The 22486-nt window shown below is 49.4% G+C and overlaps 3 protein-coding genes across 17 annotated transcripts in view; 1 reads left to right on the plus strand and 2 right to left on the minus strand.

Annotated features, from left to right (window-relative positions):
• Positions 1-92: 92 nt before the first annotated feature.
• LOC120453408 lies at positions 93-3137 on the plus strand. Its single transcript, XM_039638102.2, has 5 exons — positions 93-803; positions 1352-2578; positions 2658-2665; positions 2721-2848; positions 3001-3137. Exons 1-5 carry the CDS (start codon positions 384-386, stop codon positions 3135-3137), a joined length of 1920 nt encoding a protein of 639 aa, XP_039494036.1. The 5' UTR covers positions 93-383.
• On the minus strand, positions 2586-4157 carry LOC120453407 (dynein light chain Tctex-type protein 2B). Of its 2 annotated transcripts, none has more exons than XM_039638099.2 (3): positions 3779-4157; positions 3399-3720; positions 2586-3191 (listed from the first exon to the last, which is right to left on the minus strand). In XM_039638099.2, the coding sequence occupies exons 1-2, from the start codon at positions 4038-4040 to the stop codon at positions 3461-3463; spliced, it is 522 nt and encodes a 173-aa protein (XP_039494033.1). In that variant the 5' UTR covers positions 4041-4157; the 3' UTR covers positions 2586-3191; positions 3399-3460. The 2 variants fall into 2 exon arrangements, with proteins under 2 accessions (XP_039494033.1, XP_039494035.1); XM_039638101.1 differs by having other exon boundaries at positions 2586-3188; positions 3779-4156.
• Positions 4158-4358: 201 nt separating this feature from the next.
• Positions 4359-22486, minus strand: part of LOC120454448 (F-actin-monooxygenase Mical) — a 42110-nt gene continuing 23982 nt past the window's right edge. For 3 of the 14 annotated variants that reach the window (XR_005616614.1, XR_005616615.1, XR_005616612.1), the window contains 11 exons: positions 22317-22449; positions 21760-22253; positions 21368-21429; positions 20458-20724; positions 19166-19702; positions 18522-18785; positions 18034-18454; positions 17854-17969; positions 12579-17692; positions 12159-12491; positions 11533-11667 (listed from right to left, as the gene is read on the minus strand). Coding sequence is in view for 6 of the 14 variants with exons in the window: in XM_039639757.2 (XP_039495691.1) it covers positions 5229-5234; positions 5292-5485; positions 5544-5644; positions 5701-5778; positions 5838-6042; positions 6167-6437; positions 7229-7261; positions 7475-11452; positions 11509-11667; positions 12159-12227; positions 12575-17692; positions 17854-17969; positions 18034-18454; positions 18522-18785; positions 19166-19702; positions 20458-20724; positions 21368-21429; positions 21760-22253; positions 22317-22449 (12506 nt within the window). In the remaining 8 variants the exon portion in view is untranslated. Of the gene's footprint in view, positions 5235-5291; positions 5486-5543; positions 5645-5700; positions 5779-5837; positions 6043-6166; positions 6438-6508; positions 6970-7228; positions 7262-7474; positions 11453-11508; positions 11668-12158; positions 12492-12574; positions 17693-17853; positions 17970-18033; positions 18455-18521; positions 18786-19165; positions 19703-20457; positions 20725-21367; positions 21430-21759; positions 22254-22316; positions 22450-22486 lie in introns of those variants that run through there. The other 11 variants (XM_039639757.2, XM_039639752.2, XM_039639751.2 and 8 more) reach the window with 11 other exon arrangements.

The following is a 22486-nucleotide window of genomic DNA, read 5'->3' on the forward strand; positions in this document are numbered from 1 at the left end:
TATTTTAGCCCTCTGCTCAGGCGGCTTTAACTTCAGTTTGGCAGCAGCAATCACGCGAATCAGTTCGAAACAGAAGCGAAACGCGCCCCATTCCATCCCATTCCATTTGCTATCCGTATCCGAGCCAGTGCAGCTGGAAAACTATGTGGAAAACGCTCGGGCTTGACGGTTGACGAATTTCAGAATAGTCATCACCTTGAGTGCAGATCATCAGTTGGGCTAATTGAATCGGGATCGCAAAAAAGTGGAAAATAATGAACGGACTGCAATTGGGGGATAGCGGATAGAGCTTGCTAATTTTTGTTGCCAAATAGCCGCGAACGCGACAATCAGAGTGCTAAGTGAGCTATCAATCAGTGCAGACCGAGGTCAGCTGCATTGTCATGGCTGGTTTGGTGCCACTGTTCACCTGGCTGGTGGTCCACCTGCTCCAGGCGAGAGCCCACTACATACAGATTGACCATGAAGAGTTTCGTGCCAGCGGCTTTCCGCATCCGCACTTTCCGCCGCCACCGCTGACGCCGCTGGATCACCTGCCCCAGGTGCTGGCCGCCAAGGAGCTGACTCCCGCCGAGGTGATGGTGGACCTGACCAACGACCTGACCCACCGCCTGCTCCACTACCACTCCATCCTGAACCGCAACAACTTCGCCTTCTCGCCCACTGCCCTGGTCAGTGTGCTGGTGGCTCTGTTCGAGGGTTCGGCTGGGAATAGTGCCGAGGAACTGCGTCATGTCCTGCAGCTGCCCAACAACAGGGACGTGACCCGCGTGGGCTACCGCGACATCCACAGACGACTGCGGGTGAGATTGCAGAGACTTCCAGCATGTAGGCCAGTGTGTTTGCTGCTCTGTACTTAACCCATTGCTATCGGGGGTAATCCGCTCGAGAACGCCATCCAAATGAAGTGCCCACGCACAGTTTACACGCCTGGCTAAGCATCACGTCCAAAAGTGAGCTGGCCAGAGTGGGGACCACCAAGTGGTCATTGATAAAGAACAAAATGAAAAACCAGATATGCGTACTGCCAAACAAATTGCCCCAGGCCCATGACCAAAGCTCAATTGATCTCCAATCTGGTTTCAATAGTTCGTCGACCCCATTGGGTCGGTTAATCTCCCAAAACTAACCAGCGTTTGTTCAAGTGAATAGATTTTTTAATTGGCCAACGTTGCGTACCTTTTGCTGATCAGATTTTGGGTAATGAATTAGAGCAGTAGGTTCGCTGAAGGGCTAACTTAATTTGTCAAAATACTTATAATTGGCAGAGTCCTGAAAACTTTATGCATTATGTAGGGCATTGAGTAATGATAAATAATTTGATATTACATTTTATTATGATATTTTTCAGACTTACTTCTTTGGCTCCGATAATCCACTGAAAGGACTCAGCTTGAACAAAGGCAATGTGACTGTTCTCAAGGACTTTGAGACGGTTCTCATGTTTTACGGCTACGACTTAAGTGTAGATATGCTCTCCTCCACGCCAGCCAATCTCACGGCAGATGCTGAGTTGGTCAACACCACAATGGCCAGCAACACGACGACCATGGAAATGGAGGCGGAAACCACAACGCTAAAGGATGCAGAAAGCACAACAGTACAGCCGGACACAACGACCATGGAGGCACCAGCGACGACAACAGAGGCACCAACCACTACCACAGAGGCTCCAGCGGAGGCGGAGGCTACCACAGAAGCACCTGCTGCCACGTCGGGCGAAGAGGGGGCCGCTGAGCCCGCTGGTGAGGACGAAGCTGCCGAGCTAGTGTCCGCCTTTGTGGCCGAGGAGGATGCCGAGCCTCTTCTGCGTATCCAGAAGGCTAGAGTCTCCAGACTGCCCATCAGCAAACTGCAAGCGCCGCTCAAGCATTCGAATCCTATCACTCCGAAGCCCATTTACCTGCCCAGTGCGCGAACAGTGGCCATGCCAATGCCAATGATGGCACGCCAGGTGGCGGAGCGGAAGCCACCAGCAACCCGGCAAGTTATTTCTATTATATCGCCATCCGCACAACCTGTAAACATTTCGGTGACTCGGAAGACGAAGACGACACGATACAAGCGTCATGCGATACCAGCATACAAGGATCTGGATGCAAATCTCTTTCTGACGCTCTTCAATCCGCACACACATGTCCCGCACCATCCGCTGCACTTTCCGCCGCCAGTGCCCGCTGCCTTTGCACCCATCACCAATGACTTTGAGCCACACTATGTGGGAGAGGCGGCCGAGGGAAAATCGAACTATAACACGGATGTGATCAGCCACGTATTCTACTTGGGCAATCAGCAGGTGGTGCACACCACCTTCAAGGTGTACAACGCAGTGCTGTACTACAAGTACTTTGAGCACCTGAAGATGAGCGTGCTGGAACTCGAGCTGGACACACCGGAGTACAACCTAATGATCCTGTTGCCCGACTATCACACGGATATTGTGGCAGCCGCCGCCTCCCTGAAACTTGGACCAACCCTGCGGCTGATGCGGAAGCAGTTGAAGCCACGCTGGGTGCAAGCCATCATTCCGGACTTCAAGCTGCATGGCACCATGTTTCTGACCAACGACTTGCAGAATGTATGTATTGATTTGTAGTGCTGTTGCACATGGTGCATTTTTATTGAGCTGTCTTTGGTTTTTGTGCTTTTCGTTGCAGATGGGAATGTAAGCATGGGCGTAATAGCTACAGTTCCTGGCTTAACGTAACATTTCTTTGCAGCTGCGACGTATTCGAACCAAATCGCGCCGATTTCAGGCCCATGACTGAGGAGAAGGGCGTCTACGTGCGGCACATTGAGCAATCCATAGACGTCACCATCCGTACGCATCCCATCAATCAGCTGAAGCGTAAGTGTCTCGCATTGCAGCACACCTGAGTGGAGTGCAGTGGAGGCATTGAGCCGCAACGCATTGCGAATGCCCCACCTAATGGTGTTGCAACAGTTGCAGCCTCTGCAACACGAGACAAAGTGCAATAAACACTTCCTTTCGCTCTCTAGGCAACTACGGCGCCCAATCGAAGCCGATTCAGATCTCTGTGAATCATCCGTTTCTGTTTTTCATCGTCGATCGCGACTTGGACGTGGCTGTGATGTCGGGCCGCATACTGAATCCGCTGAACGTACGCATCCAATGAAGCACGACGAAGGTCGACTATCGAAAGTGATGAACCCTTTGTTCCCGGTGCCTACTAATATGAGATGTGTTAGCGTTGCTTAGATTAAAATGTAAATATACGGGGGTGTCACGAGAGTCTGGGCAGATGAAATTCCAATGGAAGTAAAGGAACTTCATACTTAAAATTATCCTAAAATTGGAAGTACATTCGTTGATTGTTTAATATATTTTATACTGACTTGGAAACCCATCTCGTGACAACCCATTAAGTTAGGCTCACCCCATTAAAGTTAAATATAGTGATGTGGTCCTTAGCCTAATCAGTTCGGTGGGTAATCGATTCTAGTACTGGTACGTTCCAAACACTGTACAGACGCAGAAGAGACTGGTGTTGCTGAAGACCTCGGAGACGGAGGTGTCGCAGTCGCAGTCCCAGCAGCAGCGCGAGTTGTAGGTGGCCCCCGCACCCAGCTCCTGGCCTAGCATCACCTGGACCACGTGCTTGTACCGCTTCACCTTCGAGCTGCTGGCTATCTGCTGGTTCACCTCGTCGGCGATCTCGCTTGTCCACTTCCTGGCGATGTCCTTGTCATAGGTCTTGTCTTCAAATAGAGAAGTTGCTTAGCAACGGGCGGAGTGCCTATGGATTTTCTCACTCACCTTTGAGTTTATCGGCCATCACGTTGTTCATTATGTTCTTGATGGTGGGCAGGGGAAACATCTCCCCAAAAGCCGGTCGCATGCTGTAGGCGGTGGGCTGGGCGCCGTGCTTTTCCGAGTTTTCATGCTTATCCAAGCCATCGACTGAGCCCGAGTTCAGACTTCCAGACGCCGACTTTCTCGACTGTTTCTCCGCCGGTTTGAGCACTGCCTGAGTCTGGACGGATTTGGTTGCTTCCTCAGTGGATTGTTTGTCAGCCATCTTTCACGAAATTCAGCGTTAATTTATTTTAAAGTGAAGTTTTTGGAAAGCACCAAGAAAATCGCGGTTGCTATGTTTGTTTACTTATTGCTAGTGTTACCAGATTGTAAAACGGACTTCCCGCCAACCAATAAGTGTCATTCACCACGAGTCACCAAACTCCCTTGGAGTGGCCACTTTATATCGAAATGTGGCATCTCTCTCTAGCTAATTTGAATTTAAAATCCGCGCCAATACTTTTATTAACAATAAGCAAATACAACAGCATAAAAATGAGTACAAAAACTCTTGTGAATAAAAGAAAGTTTAAAATCGGACTCAGGTTTCATAAAATCTTTATTCAATTCAAAATAAATCGAAAAGTTACATAATAAATTCGATAAATATGTTTTTATATATGCAGGTTATAAATAAAGTTACACAATAATTTAAATGATTTCATTAGTATACAATTAATGGTTGCTTGCTCCCTTACATCGTTATGTGTAGGCTCTCGCATATAGAAAATATTTGTGTGCATCTCTTTGTGTTCACTTTGATTTTGGTTGGGGGCAAATGACATAATACATACACGGGTGTGCTGATCGGGAAAATGTGCGGGTGCTTCGTCAAATAAATAATAATACATTCAAACGGTTGACAAAGAAATCGACAAACAATCGCTAAGTGAAAATAACCTAAGAAAACTCAAATACACCATTTACATTTGCTCAAAATCACATACCCTTTGCACACGCTCACTACATTACATTAAATAAAAACACAACATATTGCATAGGACATACAAAGATCAGACAGATTTCAGTGGCAACGACTAACAAAACGTACAATTAGGTCGAATACGAAACTAAAGGTATTCGCAAAAACATTTGTAACCCCTACTTTTAAATTGCGAAATTAGTTTTTGGTTTTGATTTCCTCTCTGCCTGTTTTTACATTAACCTTGCGCGCTTCTTCAAAAATTAGTTAGGCTCTCTACTTATAAATATTGAAATTGTTCTCTGCCAGCTTATTCACATTGAATAGTTAGTTGCTCATTTCGGTTACAGCTCACGGGTTTTAGTATTGTTAGTTCTGTATATTCAGGCGCCTTTTTGGTACGCTCTCCCCTGTTACATCTTAAGTATTTAGGCTCAAAAGTCCGTGCACTACTTCGCAGACCAGAAAGCTCCAGGGAAAGTTTGCTATTCAAATCTGAAACATGAGGTGTTGTTCATATAAAACTCAAACATTTAGGTCCCATTTACTCACAATCGATTCTTCGTGGTCATGCGGTCCAGTCAGCTTAATGCCCGTTACCTCGGCGGACGTGGATGCCGATCCCGCTGCCGTGAGGTCGAGTTGGGAGGCTGTTGGTCGTAGGGCGGCTCGCTTGGCGACAATTTCCAGCATTTCGTTGAGAATTGCTCCCTCGGCGGCCACATCGGCGGAGCTTTTGTCCAGTTCTAAAACGACGGCAGTAGATAACACACCATTGTGATGAGGGGAAACAATAACACTTACTGTTGCAGGACAAGCGCAGATTGAGCTCTTCCTTCAGCTGGGCATGCCGATACTCCAGTTGCAGTTCCTGTTGCCTTATAGTCAGTTCCTCATCGCGTTTCCTAGAGTCAGAATTACATTAAATTCGTTTATTGAAGAGCCATATAGACTAGCATACTTGAGTGCTGTGATGTTGCGCCAGATCTCCAAAAGTTCCTTAAGTAGCTTCTCGTCGTTGTCCTTTGTCGCATCCAGGCTGTGAAAGAGATTTTATTTAATTGGTATTTAGGGAAATAGCTAGGTCCTAGCACTCACTTTTCGATATTCTGCGCCTCGCCTCGCAAGGCCTTCTCGATTAGCACGCCGCGTGCCTCCAGATCCTTCAGTTGCACCTCGATCTCCTCCTGTTCCCGCTGAATCTCTTGAGCGATTCGCAATCGCTTGAGCTCAGCTTGTCGCGAAGCCTTCGATATGGCACGTTGCTTCTTATGCTCTCGTGTCTCGTTAGCGTAGCTCTCATCTGGAAATGGGGAAGAGGATTAAAGACTCATGTCGCAACGATTTCACCTTTATGAATCTTCAGTGGGTCGGGACAGGACAGTTGGGTGGACGGTATATGCAGACATAGAATGAGAACAACAAACCATCGGATCTCTGATAATTCAGTGGCAAAGGCGGTATGGGCGGTGGTGTCTGGTCGTCCAGGGCACTGGGATGAGCTGCGGCCAGGTGGTGGGGCTTGTGTATGTAGAGCTGCGGGCTGGATGAAGAGAACGATTCGGGTTTCGGTTTCGCAGTGTTCGTTTGCTTTCGATAGCGACTGTTGTTCGTGGTGTTTAGATAATCTTGCGAGTGATTTTTCTGTGATGTGGCTCCTGCTGGAGATGCTGCACTGCAGACCAGCATATCCTTGTCCTAGTGTAGCATGGTGTTTGGAGGTATCAGAATATATATCGGTTTAAATGATTGCGTTTTTTTCAGAGGAGGTAAGAAAAAGTCGGGAAAAACGTATGGGAAATTAAACCATATTCAAAAGTCTTATTAGAAACAATTTGTTATTTACTAAAATATTGTATGTACATGTAACGTGCAGGATGTCCAAAGGCAATAAACTAAACACATTTATCTTAGGAATTACCATAACCGGGAGTCCAGGGAAACCAATCATGCACAATATCCATAAAGCTTAAATCATAAATAACACTTCTTAAAGTAATTCCCACTAAACAAAAAGCTGCCCAGTACTTAAACCAATAAAAACTTAATGATTAAAACACAAAACTGAATATACTGAATATCCTTGAATATCCTGGATATCTGTAAGGCTTCCCTGAAACCAATTTGCTTCTAATAGATATAAAACTATGAAATCATATATGTGTTATTGAAGAGGCAAAGGAAATAATTCAGCATTCAAACTTAAAGGTTAACACTTAGATAACTTTAGCTGCAAGGGGTAAAAGAAAACAAAAATAAAGTAAATAAAAAGAAATCATAATAAATTTAATGGAAATTTTATTGGGTTAATAGGACGGCAAACAGACAAAAAGCCCATTCAGATGTAGAAATGTGATATTAGATATTAAATAAACGGATATCAAATGTACGGATGCCAAATAATAAGACTAAGCTTTTGAGAGTGTACGAAATTTGGAAAACTCGAAAGTGTTTGGTAAATAGGGTTTAGAATAGTTAAAAGTTCTTACACCAAAACCGAAATTCCTCAGATCAAAGCAAGACTGCAAAATGATTAAAAGAATTTTAAATGTTATAAATGCCACACTTATTACACCAGACATCGAGTCCTCGGCAGTTAATATAACTTATGCGCTAGATGAGGTCGTGTGAATCGATGGCTTGGACTAGCCAATCTCCTTGAGGCAGACAACACTTGGTTACATCAACACCGACCAGAACCACATTACAAATAGATATTTGGGACGAGCACTGACCTTTGACTTCTCCTTGGACTTGGGCGAGATGCGGAATCTACTGAAGACGCCACCGCCTCCTCCGCCTCCACCAGCCGCATCCGAGATTGTGGGCGTGCCGCTGCTGCTGGTGCCGGGTCGCTCTGACTGTTCAGAGTGACCGGCAGCCACAGTGCCGCCCTGCTCCTTGGCACTGGAGGCCGCGGATGCAGAACCCTTTTGGAAGAAGCTGGACAACGACTGTATGAGACTCTTGCGCCGCTCCGGATCCTTTGGCCTGCGTCCGGACTTCGTTTTGCCTGTCTTCTCCTGCACACCGGACGCCAAATTGGGATCGGATGTAAAGTCAGCTGCCTTGGCCTGGAGCACGGCATCCGTTTCAACATGCTGCTGCTGCTGCTGGCCCACCATGTAGGCCAGATCATTGACGCTCTTCGAGGCACTCATTTTGCGGGCACGTGCCGCCAGATCTCCAGATGGCATCTCCTCCAGTTGTTTCGGCTTCAGGGATCTGCTTTGGTCGTAGTGCAGCCTTGAGCGTATTAGCTGCATCTTTTCCTCGGGACTGAGGCCCAGTTCTGTGTTAGACTTGAGACGAGCCCTGGCCCTGGCTTCGCTCCTTAGGTTCTCCGTCGAGGCGGAAATGTTGGCTACATCCGCAGTCACAACGCCTCCTCCTCGGTTAACTCTCGCCGGAGCAATGGGTTTCGCAAAGTCGTCCAACTTTCCGCCATTGAACGAGGCCGTCTTGCCGAGCTTGTAACCCGCCAGAGCGTTCGAATTAATGTGTTCGCTGAAGGGGCGCGGCTTATAGAGATCACCACTCCGCGTGGGCGCCTGGACAGTGCGGTAAGGCGACACATACGTGGACGTGGCGGACTTCTGCAACGGCCTCTCCGCCTGCGGCTTCGGTCCCTCCTCCGCCGTGGAGGCGTGGTAGTGCGCTTGGCTGGAGCAGTTGGAATCCTGCGGACTGCAAGCAGCCGCCAGCTTGGGCGTCGGACTCAGGCTGGAGCCACTGGCATAGCCACTGGTCAGCAAACTGCGCTGTCGACTCCGGTGCAGGCGCTTCTCAGCGTTCAGCTGCTTCTTCGACTGCAACTTGTCCATGACTAGGTCGTGAATCAGATCCTTTTGCTTGGTGCGTTCTTTGGTTATCTCTTCCAGCTTGCTGCTAAGTGTGGGTATCTCAGGTACCTTTCCGGAAATGCTGGTGGTCCGCGGTCGCATTAAGACCACAGGCTCCTCTGCCGGCTTGGGCGGATCCTCGGCTGATTCTATCACAGGTGCGCTACTGTTTAGCTGCAAGTTAGGTGCCTCTCCCTTAGAGCTCTTTCGCCGCTGGGTGCTGATCTGCGATATGCGTTGCTGCAGTGCTCGAACATACTCAAACTGGATCTGCAGGTCCTCCTCCAGCGGCTCCTTCGAGACGTTCCCTGGCGTCGAGGAGTTGGGTCCAGTGCTGCTGCTCGTCACCGTAGAGGTCTTTGGTTGTTGCTCGGAGCTGCTGGGCGTGGAGTCACCCTTTCCCGCCGCCAACATTGAAGCGAATTGATCGAGGACACGAGGGGAGGACGTGTCAAGTGGACTGGTGACCACCGTCAATGCTTCACTTTCCTCCGTTGTCGTTGGCTGGGTCTGGGATATTATCATACTGTCATCATCCAGTTCATTGAGCGTGCTTGAGTCAGTCAGCGATTGGGTCATGGCAGGAGCCACCTCATTCACAGGCGTCTTAGCATCATCGTGCATTATGTAGGCTCCCTGCTCAATGTAATCGATGCCCAGCTTCTCGTCCCGCTTTGTCATTAAAGGCGGTAGATTACCTGGGTAACTGGATGGAGGAGCTGCCTTGCGGGTCGCCTTCTTGGGTTCCGACTCGATGTACTCCATGTAACCTCTATTCTGAATAAGAGCTGTATTTGTGGCGGAATAAGCCTCAGCGCACGAGCCCTCAGAACCAGTGTCCATGAACTCTATGTCATCGATGTCGATGGCACTGAGAATACCGTCCATCTGCACCACTGGCGCCTGCCTGGCCAGCTCGTGGATTACCTCATTGCCACTGGGAAGTTTGCTTGCTCCACTGCGTCGTCGATCCTTGCGTCGTTTTATCGTGCCCTTGTTCGAGTTAAGTACGAACTCCAAGTCGACAAAGTTCTCCGAGATGCAGTCGTCGGCCGTCCAATCGGAGAGTTCCGTCTCGGTTAGCACCTGACCAGTGCCAGTGTGCTCGGTTTCCGAGTCAGATCCTCGCGAGAGAATTTCTCCAGTGGGTGTTTTGTCACTGTCGTGCGCCGTGGGCGTGGTCGGTGTATCTGGCGTCCTGGCCAGGTTGCTTAAATTAAGCGTAATGGGTTTTACTGCCTGACTGTGCTCCACATTGCTCTCTACGATCAACGGAAGATTCTTCAAGCTCTCGATCTTGTTCTCATTTTTGCTGTCGAACTTCAATTTAGGTGGACCCATCTCTGGCAAGGGAGGGGGAGCACCAACACGACGCTCCGTCTCAATGACCGTACACTCGACCGGCTCCGGAGTAGCAGTTACTGGTTCCGCCTCCACCTCTTGGTCATCTTCCATATCCAGCTCATTCGTCTTAAGCGCCGGTGCGGGCGGAACAATAACATTGGCGGGCATATCCAAGAACTTGACATCCTCGGGATCCCCAATATACTTTCCATTCACAATCATCAGGCTGTCCACCTGCATCAGGGCGCCACTTGTGTCGTGCACCTCCAAACGTGGCACATTGTGCTTTCCGCCAACTGTCTGAGTATCCGGACTGGTTGTGGACTCCAAAATGTAGTGCTGGATGTCTTCAATGCTGGAAGAGTCGGAGCTTGAGCAGATGGAGCCACTGCTGCCGGTGGTAGACATGACCTCCGGCTTGGTCTTATCCCATGGGATATTGGGCACCTGGATCTGCACACTGTCGGGTTCATAAAGCTCATGCTCGGCCACATCCTTCTCCGGTGAGTCGCGCTTCTCTTCGTCCGACTCCTCCAGCAGGCTTTGTTGATCCTCGCCACTTGGCTCCTTCGCTCCCGTTCCCTCCTTAATATGTCCCAGAATATCTGGTATGCATTCCTTAACATCCCGGGAGACATCCGGCTTAGGTTCCTCCTTCACTTCCTGCTGCAGTTCGCTGATTTTATTGCTGTCGGGTGTGAGGCGTTCATCCACATCCATGGCGCTACCATCCACCAACTGCTTCTTGGGCGTTTCCAGCGCCGTTAGATCGATAATGTCCATTGGCTTCTCCGGTGTCACCAGATCAATGACCTCGACCACCGTCTTATTCGTTGGCGTGGTGGGCGAACTCTTTCTGGCCAGCTGGTCCAGCAGCGTGGCGTTGACCGCATCCGTGTATTCCATGCCTTTGTTCAGCTCGTTCTTACAGTTCACGAACACGTTTTCCTTCTCGTTGTCCGTGGAGTGGCTGGAGCCGGTTTTCTGTATCCGCAGTTCCACGCGCAGATCGTTAATCACATTGCTGGTGGCGGAACGGATCAGTTCGTTCGTCTGCCCGGTTGTCTGGCTGCCCTCGCCCAACTTTGTGCGATCGAGGAAGGTGCGCATGCCGGCACTGATGTCGCTGCTGGGATTCAGAAGCTTCTGGCACTCCGATATGTTCGACTGGAAGCTGCGAATGCGCGAGTCTAGCACTGAGGTGGATCCGGACTTCTGGATCTTGTTGCCATTGGCCGGCTCACCCAGCAGATAGCGCTTTTTAAGCTCCAGGCTCTTTTTGGAGGCGATGCCCTCCGTACTGGCCGTCTTGTTAAGCAAGTAATCTCCGGGCCGGGGATTCTGAAGAGGAGCGCGCTGGCTGCCAATGAGCAGGGTGGGATCCACCTGGACCAGCGGTTTGAACTGTGGCAGTGGCGGCTGGGGTTGGTACTTCTGGAGGTAGCTGCCGCCCTTCTCCCGCGCCGCCAACTGCTTCTGATGGAGTCCGGCGGATGCTGCATTGGGTCCGATCATGGTGGACTTGATCTGCAAGGTAATAATTAGTTGCACGTTTTTAAATACACTTGGACTCCCCCGCTTACCTGAACCTTGGTGGGCTTCCTTAGATGGGTGTCATCGATGAAGATCTTGGGCGCCTGGCGTATAATCTCATCGTTGTCAAACTCGGAGTCGGTGGATATCTCAGTGGCAGAGTTGAGTTCCACTTCGTCGGGCGAGGTGCTCTCGGACTCGGTTTGAACCTGCAAGTGGAGTTACGAATACGTATGAATGAATTAGTGTGCGTTAGGACAGGAGAGCAAGTAACTGAACGAACGTAAAACAAAAGCAATGGGAGTCGGGATCAGTAGCGATCGGTCAGAGATCGGTCTAGCTACTGCCCACACCCGAAGGCGGCGTTTTATGTACAGCAAACACCTTTGGTTCGCACATGCTAATTAGTCGGAGTAGTGAGTTAAACAGCAAAAAAACAGCGGCGTCATGCCTTTAGGTACGATCCAGAAGGGAAACGAGAGGAACGCTGATGGACAAAACAAACGCTGGCCAGGATTAGCTGGGGGTTAGGCCTGTTTTTGGACTTTGGAGTAAGGACTGCAACAGAACGACACAACACAATCGGTATTCAGTTTTCAGTATTTTCTAGGTTTAGAGACTACAAACTTTCGGCTTTTTTTCGGGCTGCTTGAGTTCGGGGTTAGCGCAACATTTCGCGGATGGCTGTGCTTGAATTTACCTTCGTAGATCGTACCCAGGTGCATTTACTTTCAATCAAGTGGCCAACTCGATCTGAGGCTAGCCCGATCTAGTCTTTGGCTGACTTGGAGGACTTGGACTGGACTTGAACTTGAACTTGAAGGCGTGGCACATCGAGAGCAGACAGGCGGGCGGGCAGTCTAGCATGGTTGGTTGGTTGGTTGGTTGGTTGGGTATTCTTGGGCTGCTTATCGGGGGACCTATAGTGTCTTGAAGGGGGGGTCGGGTTGGTCAGGGTACGGGGGTCTGTTTGTGGGGTTGGTTTCGCTGACGCTGGGTTGGCACTCAGTAGAGATAGTAGTTGAGGCGTCGTCTGCGGCCACAACGGGGTAAAATATAAATGAAAAGAGAAGGCTGCTTTGGTCAATGGTTCGGGGCTAACAACTAGGAGATAACGCACGACTCTTTGTTGCCGTAGCCGGAAAGTGCGGATCCGGATCCGGGTCCGCTGGCGGGGCTGCGTCGTCGGAACAGGTCACTCAAATGGGAGCTACGCGTGCTCGATGGATAGTAACTGCTGCTTGCACTGGCGCTCGGGATGTAGCTTCTCCTGCTCAGATAATCACTGCTGGGACTGAGGTAATCGTAGTTGTTGCTCTTCCTTGTCGTGGTGTTGGGGAAGCGACTTAGCGTGGAGCTGGCATAATGCCTTGGCCTGTAGCTGGTCAGATCTTCATCCACATCGTCGTAATCCCGGCGATCCGTGCTCCTAAGCACATCCCTCATATAGGGGTTGCGCTCCACCACTCGCTCGTTTACGAAATCTCTTTTGCGGTTGTGTAACCGTTTGCTTCGATCCAGCAAAGCTTGGGTACTGGCATCCATTGGGTCCTCGTAGTTAACATAGCTTGCGGGACGAGCTGTGGCTACTGTTGTGGTGGTGGACAGTGTGTCCGTGTCCTGGCTGGATTGCGCCGACAGAGATTGCATGGAGGGTCCCTTCTTAAGGTCGCTGTATGACTTTGAGTTCTTCCTGGAGCTGTTGACCAGCGGTTTGAAAGGCTGCGGAGATTGAGAGCGCGGCTTGTCCTTGAATCTCTGGGAACCCCTTTTCCTTGGGGACAGTAATCCCTCGAAGATATCCTCCTCCTCAAGAGATTCGGCACGCTTATCAAACACTGTTTTCCCATCCGGCCACTTGCGATTCTTGAATGCAGCCGAAGGAGGAGAATCCGAACGAGCGTATTCGGGCAGCTGTTTCTTAAGCTTTTCTGCCTCATCTTCATCATCCGAATCCCCAAGATCGACCTCTCTATCCAACTGAGTCTTGGGCCAGGCGCGACCCTGGAACACCTCGGGCACGGGCTCATCAATGGCCACTGGTTCGGGTACGAACCTAGGTGGCTCCGGCTTGGGCAACTTCAGTTTCTTGGGCATGGGCACAATCACTGGTTTGTTATCCTGTAACTCTATAAATGCAAACGAACTGCGCCGCGTGGAGCAGGCGGTGGAATCCATAGACGTACCGCTGCCATCGACATCTAGCTTCTTGAACATGGGCGGAGTTCCCTCGTGCCGCGTTGCCGTATCCTGGGTGCGATTCGTATCCTGAGTGGTTCCTCGTCGCGATGCCATCGTCATGGGCGGCGTGGGCGGTGGTAAGCTGCGTTTGCTGCTCGAGTTGCTGCTGCTCTGTAAGGAGTCGCGTCTGCGCTGCTCCGCCGCAATGGCCTCGAAGTTCTCGTCCCGCTTGATCAGCGCCTGACGTCTCTCCTGCTCGAAATCCTCGATTAGGCGTCTCTGAGCCGCCTCGTCATCTGCATCGGAGGGTAAATTGTTTAGTAGCTGCACTGGGTTGGTGCTAGGTGAGATGGCCCGCATTTTGTTCCTTCTTGGCAACATGGGACTGTTGGGCAGCTTCTCCATGTCCCACTCCAAGGAGCTCTCCTTGCTAGCCACGTTTGGAGCTTTATATGGCGGCTGATTTTGTAGCAACCTACGTCGTGGCATGGGTGAGGCGGGCAGCTTCTCCATGTCCCAGTCCGAGGAGTTCTCCTTGCTACTCGACTTGAGCGGTGTTATTATCTTTGGTACTTCCACTAAACTGCTGCCCGACGAATTCTCGCTCTTAAGGGAGTTGCTCTGACTAATTGCCGGTTTGCGAGGACATGGAATTGCCTGAGCCACCTCTTCCGGCTCGGTGATCTTTTCCACTTTGATCTCTTCTGGAGCCGTATCAATTTTCTTGATTGTTTCTTTAGAGTGATCCACTTCGTCTACATCTTCTTCCGCCAACATGCTGGGAAACCTTAAAGTTTGTTTGCCCTCAACTGGAATTATTTCCGCTTTTTCAGGTTGGATGTTCTTCTGGTAAACCTGCTGTAAAAGATCCTGTACCGAAGGAGGCATGTCCTCCGGATCTAGTTTTGAAAGTTTCTTCTTCAACCTTTGAGGAGCCACAGGAAGTGATGGTTCACTGGAAGATGAACTGCTTTTGGGTCGTCGTTGTGGGCGCGATGGGAAGTGCAATCCGTCCACTTCGTCCTGGACATTTTCCTGTATGAATTTCTCACCAACTACTGGTTGGAAAGTCTCCTCATCACGCTCCAAAGACTCTAGTTTATCCAAGTAGTCCCGATCCTCTGTGTTTCGGGAAACGAGTGTGGCCCTTGGTGTGATGCCTACAAGCTCATCGTTGGAGTCGAACTCCACATTCACCAACATCTCGTCGGAGAAGTGGCTGAAAAGCTTCTCTATGCTCTGATCCTCGGAACTGCCGCGTTTAACCACCGTAACGGGCTGAGCACTGGGACTCTTGCTGATTGTGGTGCACAAGGAGTCCGCATCGATGTCCTCTTCCGAAGGTTCGGCAATGGCAATTGGCTGCGGTTCCTGCTCCATTTCCTCCACCATGCTCTGGAAAAGCTCGTCCACTTGCTCCGCCTCCCTTTCTTTTTCCAGTTGGTTCAAGGCGGCGAGTGCCTCCTGGTTGAGTTTATCGTTGAGAGAAATTTCCGAGTGTCTTCGCGACACGACCAGACTAGATTGGGAACCACGACGTGAGCTGTTCGAGGACTTATCACACCCGGTTTTGGGTAGATTTTTAATATCTTCCACTGGTAAGGGAATTTCTACTACACCTTCTTTGAGCGTCTCCATTATCGCTTCTACAGCTGGACTCTTGGTCTTCGAGCGCTCAAGTTCTTTGGCCTCTGTGGCTTTCTCCAGCAGATCAAGAATCTCAAAATCATCTGGAACTGGACTAGCTGGCTTTAAAGGTTTTACTTCTACAGGCTTTAGAGTCTTTGGTTGCGCCTTCTTGGTCTGGCGAACACTACTGATCTTGGCCAGCTCCTCCAGTGAGTTGTTTGCTTTGGTCACCTTTGGCGTTTTAGAGGGGGATTTCTTTTTCTTAATGGGAGACTTTCGCTTTTCAGGTGACTTGCGAGCGGACAAGCCGAAGAATTTGGCCAGCTTGGAGTCGCGATATTGAACAGGAAGATGGTCTAAGGGATCTGGTTTAGCCTTAATCTTGGCCTCCTTTTCTTGCTCCTCCTTTTTGGCATAGAATTTATCGCGCTTCTTTTGCAGAAAGTTGGTGGCCTCATTGCGCCATTCATTACGCAGGTAATCCATGGTTTTCTCCAAATCACTCATTGAATCGCTGACGGATACAAGTGACTCCCTGGAACGGGTCAAACTGCTCAGGTTGCTGGTGGTTGACTCCATGCGACGTAGTTTGAAGGCCGCCTGCTCATCACTGTTCTGGGAGGTAACTGAACTCATGGACTCGAATCGCTTGAGGATGTTCTGTACTCCAGTTAGTCTTTCCTTCGAAGGATTCATGTCAAAGTCACCCTCACCCAGGGATTTTGTCTTGACCAGTTTCCTACTGCTTCGCTTGGGCAGGCCCAATTCCACATCCAACCCGGTTTCCTCGAGTATCCGATCAATGTTGTCGGACAAATCGCTGGGCGACTTTTCGTCCTGAAACAGGCGCTGATACTCGGAGCTGGGTGAACGCAGTTCACCATCTCCCAGGATTTCGTCCAATATTCGCTCTGCTTCATCTTTTGGCGGCTGCTTCTCTGGCGGAGCCTCGACTGCAGCGGTTTCTTGGGCCGCTTCTGCCGCCTTTTTGGCTTTGGTTCCTTTGGGTACGATTTTCTTTACAATCTTAATAGTCTTTCCTTTGGATGTGGCCGTGGCTTTCGTCACGGATGTGGTACTCCCTGATTTGGCCGGTTTCTTAACGCCAGTGCTCGCTTTGGTGGGCACCTTCTTTTTGGTCAGGTCTAGTGCGCCATCCATCTGGTGCTCCCTTAAGCTAAAGGTGTCCAAAGAGGCCTGTCGTTTCGGAGGTGCTGGTTTCGAGTCAGCCACCTTCTTCGTATTTTTTTTGGGCTCTCCTTCCTTTTCCGCCTCTTGCTTGGACTTTTCCGGCAGGTTATTGGCTTGGTCCTCCAGTTGTTTGGTTTTGGCTAGAGCAGCCTCAGTCTGCGACTTCTTTAGGCGATCGGCCACCGTTTCCACGGTTCTTCGTTGTGGAGCTGGACTGCTGGGGAAGTACTTGGCCAGGTTAACATCCTTCAGGGTAACCTGATTCTTGTTGGTGCTGCTGGCGGAGCTCTTCTCCTGCTTCTGGTTGGGAAAGTACTTGGAAAGATCCATGGAGGGTGGTGCCTGGGCACTAACCGTTGGCATAGTCATCTGTGATTTAATATGGTCCATGGTGCCGGCAAAGCTGCTTGCTTGGATTTCCTTCAACTTGCTGTTGAGCTCCTTATTTGGCTTTTTTTCCACATCCACATCCTCATCTACATCCATATCTTCATCCTGATCGCTGCTGTTCTGGCTCTGAATCTTTTTTAAGGTACCAAGGATTCCTTCAATTTGCATTTCGCTGTTATTTGAAATGGGTGCTTTTTTCACCTTTGGACTCCCGGTGCTGGCATTACTCTTCAAGCTGTTGGAGCGGCTCACATTCGTGCTGCTGCCCTTTGGCTTTTGCTGTGGTGGTTTTTTCAAACTTTCAGGCCTAGGCAGCTGCTCCTTGGGTCGCTCCTCAAAGTTCGGTTTGCGTGGCTTTAACTCATCCAGATTGAAATCGATTACTGGCTTGGGTTTGGGTTCGGCGGCCACCGGTTGAGGTGGACTCACTACCTTTTCGAACTTTTCATCGAACTTTGACTTGGGCTGAAGCGCAGGAACCGACGCACTAGGAGTCGGAGTCACCTTTTGACCTGCAGCTATGGCCGCATTCTCTGCCAGCCACTTCTCCTTCAGCGTGAGCTTGCGCAGGATGTCGCTCTTGACAAGATTTTCCTTGGCCAGCACCTCGAGGTCCTTGTTCATCTTTACCATGTTGTTCATGTGGTATAGTTTCTCGCTGATGGCCTCGATTTCGCTGCTAAACTTGCGTGGAGCATTTCGCTCCAGTTGCTCCATCTCGACACGAGTGGGCGTGGAAAGGGGCGTGGACGGCTGACTGCGCGCGGACTCAAAGGAATTGCCGGATTTCAGAGAGTTTCTGTCGGCCACGTTCTCTTTATTGTCTACGTTTAACTTAAGTTTCTAATTATTGAAATAATTATGGATTTGTAAGGACAATAATGAAACCAACACCATGAGCAGGAGTTTAAAAGAATAATGTAAGAGTCAAGGAAAATAAATGAGAATAATGAGAAGGTTAGTCTCCCAATCGCCAAGAGACACAATAGTTAAATAGAACCCACCTCGGTCTCCGTATCTGTGGGCAGATTGGCGGGCAACGGCTGCAGGCGAACCTCCTGGCGTCTCAGTTCGCGGGCCTTCTTGAATTCCTCACCCTCGGTGTCATCTTTACCATCGTCTGAAATCCAATGAAAAGTTTATTAGTAAGTGACTTTAAAACTTCCCCTTTTGTGCCCACTCACCCGCAATACCTTCACTTGAGTCGTAGAAATCGTCAGAATCATCACTGTCCTCACAGTACTGCTTTCCAATCCAATCCGACGCCAACTGGAGGGTCTGAGCGCCAAACGGCGAATCGTCCGCCTCCTCAAACATCTCCGAGTCCGATTCCGTATCAGATTCATCCGAGCTGGACAGCTCCGATTGGGAATCGTTGTTGGACTCGGGCAAGAAGTTGCGACCGGACCATTCGTGCTCATCGATAACATTGGCTTCATCATCGGACATGGCATCGGCAGAGGCATTTGCTCGCGACGTCTCCAGCAGGTCCACCTGATCCCTGGGTGGAGTGGTGTCCATGGGCTCAGCTGTGGCAGCTGCAGTAGGCACGGATCCCGCAGATGGTGGTACAGCAGGCGAGGCGGGTTGAGCGGCAGCGGATTTCTGGAGGAATAAGAGAATGGGTTGTAGTTGGTAGGAACACTTAGATAGATCCAAGATCGATACTCACCCTGGCCTTGTTGGTGCGCTGCGGCAGCGGTTTGGGCGGCAACCGGAAGTGCTGGGTGCAGTAAAATCGGCCCTGCGGATCGTCCCGATCAAAGGCGTAGCCTCCCAGACGCAAGTTGGTGTGGCAGTGGTGGCACTTAAGGCAATTGCGATGCAGAACCAATCCCTCCACGGTGGTCTTCTCCATCAGGTAGACGGTTTGCTTGCAGAAGCGGCACTTTTCGGAGGCGGCCTGCTTTTTAAAGGCCAGCGCCACCTTGGAACTCTGCATTGTTACAAGGATCAGTATTAGATTGAGGTTAAAGATGAGAATGAATAATAATTAACGATAACACATTAACTTTTGCTTGGCATTCGATGGGTGTCATGTACAAATGAGTGGATATGTGCCTTGATGACTATGAGTGTTTGTGGGGGGAGTTGCCTAGACTATTGCCTAGACCTTTGCTTAAAGCACGCTAACAACATCATCGACTACAGCAACAGCAACAGCAACCACAGGAAGCAACCACGAAGGTAAGCAAAAATAAAGTATACATAAAGATATAAGCAAATATAAAGTAGCACAGGGAAAACCGATAACAATGGAACCCAAACAAAACAATTGATACAAGGAGTTCGGTGGATGAACACAAAATTACTCACAGATTTAGGTATGACTGTGTTGTTGGTGTTGGTGGTGGCATTGCTGCTGCCCGCGTTCTTCTCGTCCGAGTTGGCCTCATCCTTCTTGCCAAACTGGCCGGCAATGGAGGCCACCTTGTTGCGGCCCCGCTCGCCCACGTCCAGATTGTGGCCCTCCTTCAGCTGTTTGTCCAGGTTGCGGATGGTCTGGTCGATGTCCTTAAACTTTTCCGCTTCGCGCGAGTCCTGGCGCTGCGGCTTGGACATCTTGTGCTGGCGCGCCTGGAACTGCTCCTTGCTCCACTTGGGCACCTTCTCGCGGCCCTTGGGCCCGTGGATCTCCGTCTTCTTGGACAGCTCGATCTTCTTCTCGATCTCGCGCACATTCCAGTCGTTCGAGTCGATCTTGCCGATAGCCCGCATCAGATCCTTGGGCTTCTTGTCACCACCGAGGCCACCACGTCCCGTCATCCGCTGCTCCATGTTCTTGATGCGATCGCTGAACTGCTCGTCCGCCGTGCGCGGCAATGCCGACGGAATATCTCCCCGTTCGCGATCCTTTGGTTCACAGGATGTGGGTTGTTGGTTTGGTGGGTGGCAGTGTTTGTAGTTGTGTTTTGGTTTTTTTGGTGTTTAGGCGTTTAAATAATTAAAGTTTTGGGGCGGAGTGGAAAGGTTTGAAGAAATCAAAATTGATAGATATGCATAAATATTTTACGTCTGATAACTGATCGTCTAGTAACCAATGAACATAAATAATCAACTCAAAAGGCAAACAACTGAACGTAAGCATAACAAAAAGTCCATGTTGGACTAGTTAGATGATCGAGCTTAGCTTAGCGAATAGTACATTAGTAACTGGCAATCTGGCTTATTCAAATCCAAATTCTTAAACATCTATTAGTTAAATCGCAGCAGATATTGAAGCCTCATCGCTGAGCTTTTAAGACATTTAGCAAACAGGAAACTATCTTATGGGGCCACCAAAAAATTTGTGGAGAATCTCCATTGAAAATATTTGTTGGCATCATTTCTTTAATTTTCCAAGTTTCCATGAAACACATGTTAAATATATTATTTGAGCATTTGCTAGCATCAATGTTAACGAACTAAAACCTTTACTTTTACTTATTATACGAGCATGTATTAGGGTTTAGGATCTTGTTAGTTGCTTCACTCTGCAGCACTGCAGCATAAGTTAGAAGTTAGGATCAAAAGTGATCCGATCCGCTTGGGGCCAGAACGAGTCAAGACAAAAACACAGAAGACGACGCAGCGTGCAAAAGCGGGAACGGGAGATTCTCTTAGCTTACGGGAAACAGAAGCTTCCGCTCGAGGTCCTTGACGCGGTCATTGAAGACGGGCGCCTGCTGGCGGTAGAGGAATATCGAGTAGTCCTCGAAGGGGGTGCCATCCTCGGCCACCCCCGCCTCACCGCCCTCCCGCAAGAGCTTGCCCGCCTGCAGGAGCTGAAGGCTCTTGTAGAAATTCTGCGTCTGGTGGTAGCGCTGCTGGCGCCGCTTGCTCATCCGCTCCTGCCGATTTTCCTCGATCTCCTGCAAGCGCTGCTGGCGCTCCTCCTGCGCGGCAGAGGTGAGAGTCAACACATTGGACAGATTCGAAGGGGATTCGGATTCGGATTCGGATACTTAGGGGGCGGGGAACTTTGATTGCGATCGAAAGTGATTGGCCGAACTATGGTATGCTATTGGGGTGACTTTGCGTGGGACAGACACAGAACGGATAACTACATCTAGATCTACTTGACTACATGACTTTCACTGGGAAAATGCTAGGTTAGTTGTGCTATGTGGATTGAGAGTTACGCATCACACAGAGTGGACAATGTAGACGACACTGGGACACTTGGACACTCAGTGAACTGACCTCATTGATGGTTTCGAATGCGCTAATGGCGTTACTGATTTCATGACAGAGAGCTGTTCTCAGCAGGAGCTGAACCTTGGGAACAGATTTTCGATGGTTTTGTTTTTATGAAATTGGTTTTCTTGCGTTTTACATTTGTGAATAACAATTAAATTCGTTGAATGTACATGAGAAAGCTGAGTTCGAACAATTTGAAACGTGCAATGGTAATGAAATAGAAATACACAATGTGTGTGTATATATTTAACAAAATGTTTGAATGGCTGATCCTCAGACCTTCTGCACATTCGCGTATGAACCAATCCATGATAAAATATAATGCCAGCATTTACTCACAATATTGGCGGTTTTGTCGACCTGGCGGCGCTTCTTCGACCGACGTGGAGTATCGCTTTGACCTGTCGAGTAAAATAAAGTAAGCAATCAGACATCATTTAATTATAATTATTTGTAAGTCTCTGGAGTGGCTTACTCACTGATAAAACTCTTTAAATTTAATCAAAGTTATATTTTATAATTCCTCTAGGACTTTTATCACTATTTGTCCTTACATTAACTTTAAATAGTGAAAACAATTAATAAAAAAAGTACATTCAATTCGTCATCGAAACATTCTAATCTAAGCTTAGTTGTCGTATATCTTTTATTGCCACCATTTAATTTAACATATATGCTCATCTAGCAGCCACTCCGAAACTTATTTTCCACCAGACTACGGTTCAACACACCCTGCGTTGTGGTTCCCGTCCCGCTTCCCGCAACTCCGGCGGCGCTTCCTGCTGCCCCTCCACCAATGTTGAGAAGCTGCTCGTGGCGACGCTGCCGCTTGGCTCGCTCCTCCTCGAGTACCGAGCGCCGCTGCACTGTCGTGGGTATGTCCACAGCATCCTGCATCGGCGACTTGGCCTTGGGTTTCGTTGCCAGCAGCTTGGAGAAGTCGGGTTGGGCGTGCGTGTGGTTGATGCGATATTTTTGGCGCAAATCGCTAAAGTCCATCTTGGGGTGCTTGATGTGGGGGATCTCGCCTCGGAACAAGTCGCAGATCTGGTCCAAATAGTTGAGCCAGATTCGCGACTCCAACTCGGTCAAGTCCAGCGACTGCTTGGCACTCATGACGCGATCGATGTGGAGTTCGCGCTCCAGGACGGCGAATGCCAGCTCATTGCACTCCACGGGATTCATGTCCTTGGTGGCAGCATAGTCGATGAGATCAGGACGATAGCTAAATGGAAACATTTTAATGGTTGTACCAGTGCAAACTGTATAGTATAGTATGACTACTCACCGATTAATAAGCGCACAGAGAACGCGTCCATTCCGGAACACATCCGAAGCCTCCTTGAGTTCGGGAATAAACTGATAGGAATGAAGCTGGGCGCTTATCCATCTCAGCAAAGTGGCGCCCTGCGGCATCAAGTCTATATAAAATATTATAGTAATAATTAAAAAAAGCCA

This window comes from Drosophila santomea, chromosome 3R, assembly GCF_016746245.2.
Source record: "Drosophila santomea strain STO CAGO 1482 chromosome 3R, Prin_Dsan_1.1, whole genome shotgun sequence".
NCBI lineage: Eukaryota > Metazoa > Arthropoda > Insecta > Diptera > Drosophilidae > Drosophila > Drosophila santomea.

Bases quoted from the DNA above. Each gene is read 5' to 3' on its own strand.
- LOC120453408 (XM_039638102.2), top strand. From the start codon at position 384: ATGGCTGGTTTGGTGCCACTGTTCACCTGGCTGGTGGTCCACCTGCTC. The intron at 804-1,351 runs GTGAGATTGCAG...GATATTTTTCAG, and splicing joins ACATCCACAGACGACTGCGG to ACTTACTTCTTTGGCTCCGA. The intron at 2,849-3,000 runs GTAAGTGTCTCG...TTCGCTCTCTAG, and splicing joins TCCCATCAATCAGCTGAAGC to GCAACTACGGCGCCCAATCG.
- LOC120453407 (XM_039638099.2), bottom strand. From the start codon at position 4,040: ATGGCTGACAAACAATCCACTGAGGAAGCAACCAAATCCGTCCAGACT. The intron at 3,721-3,778 runs GTGAGTGAGAAA...CTCTATTTGAAG, and splicing joins GATGGCCGATAAACTCAAAG to ACAAGACCTATGACAAGGAC.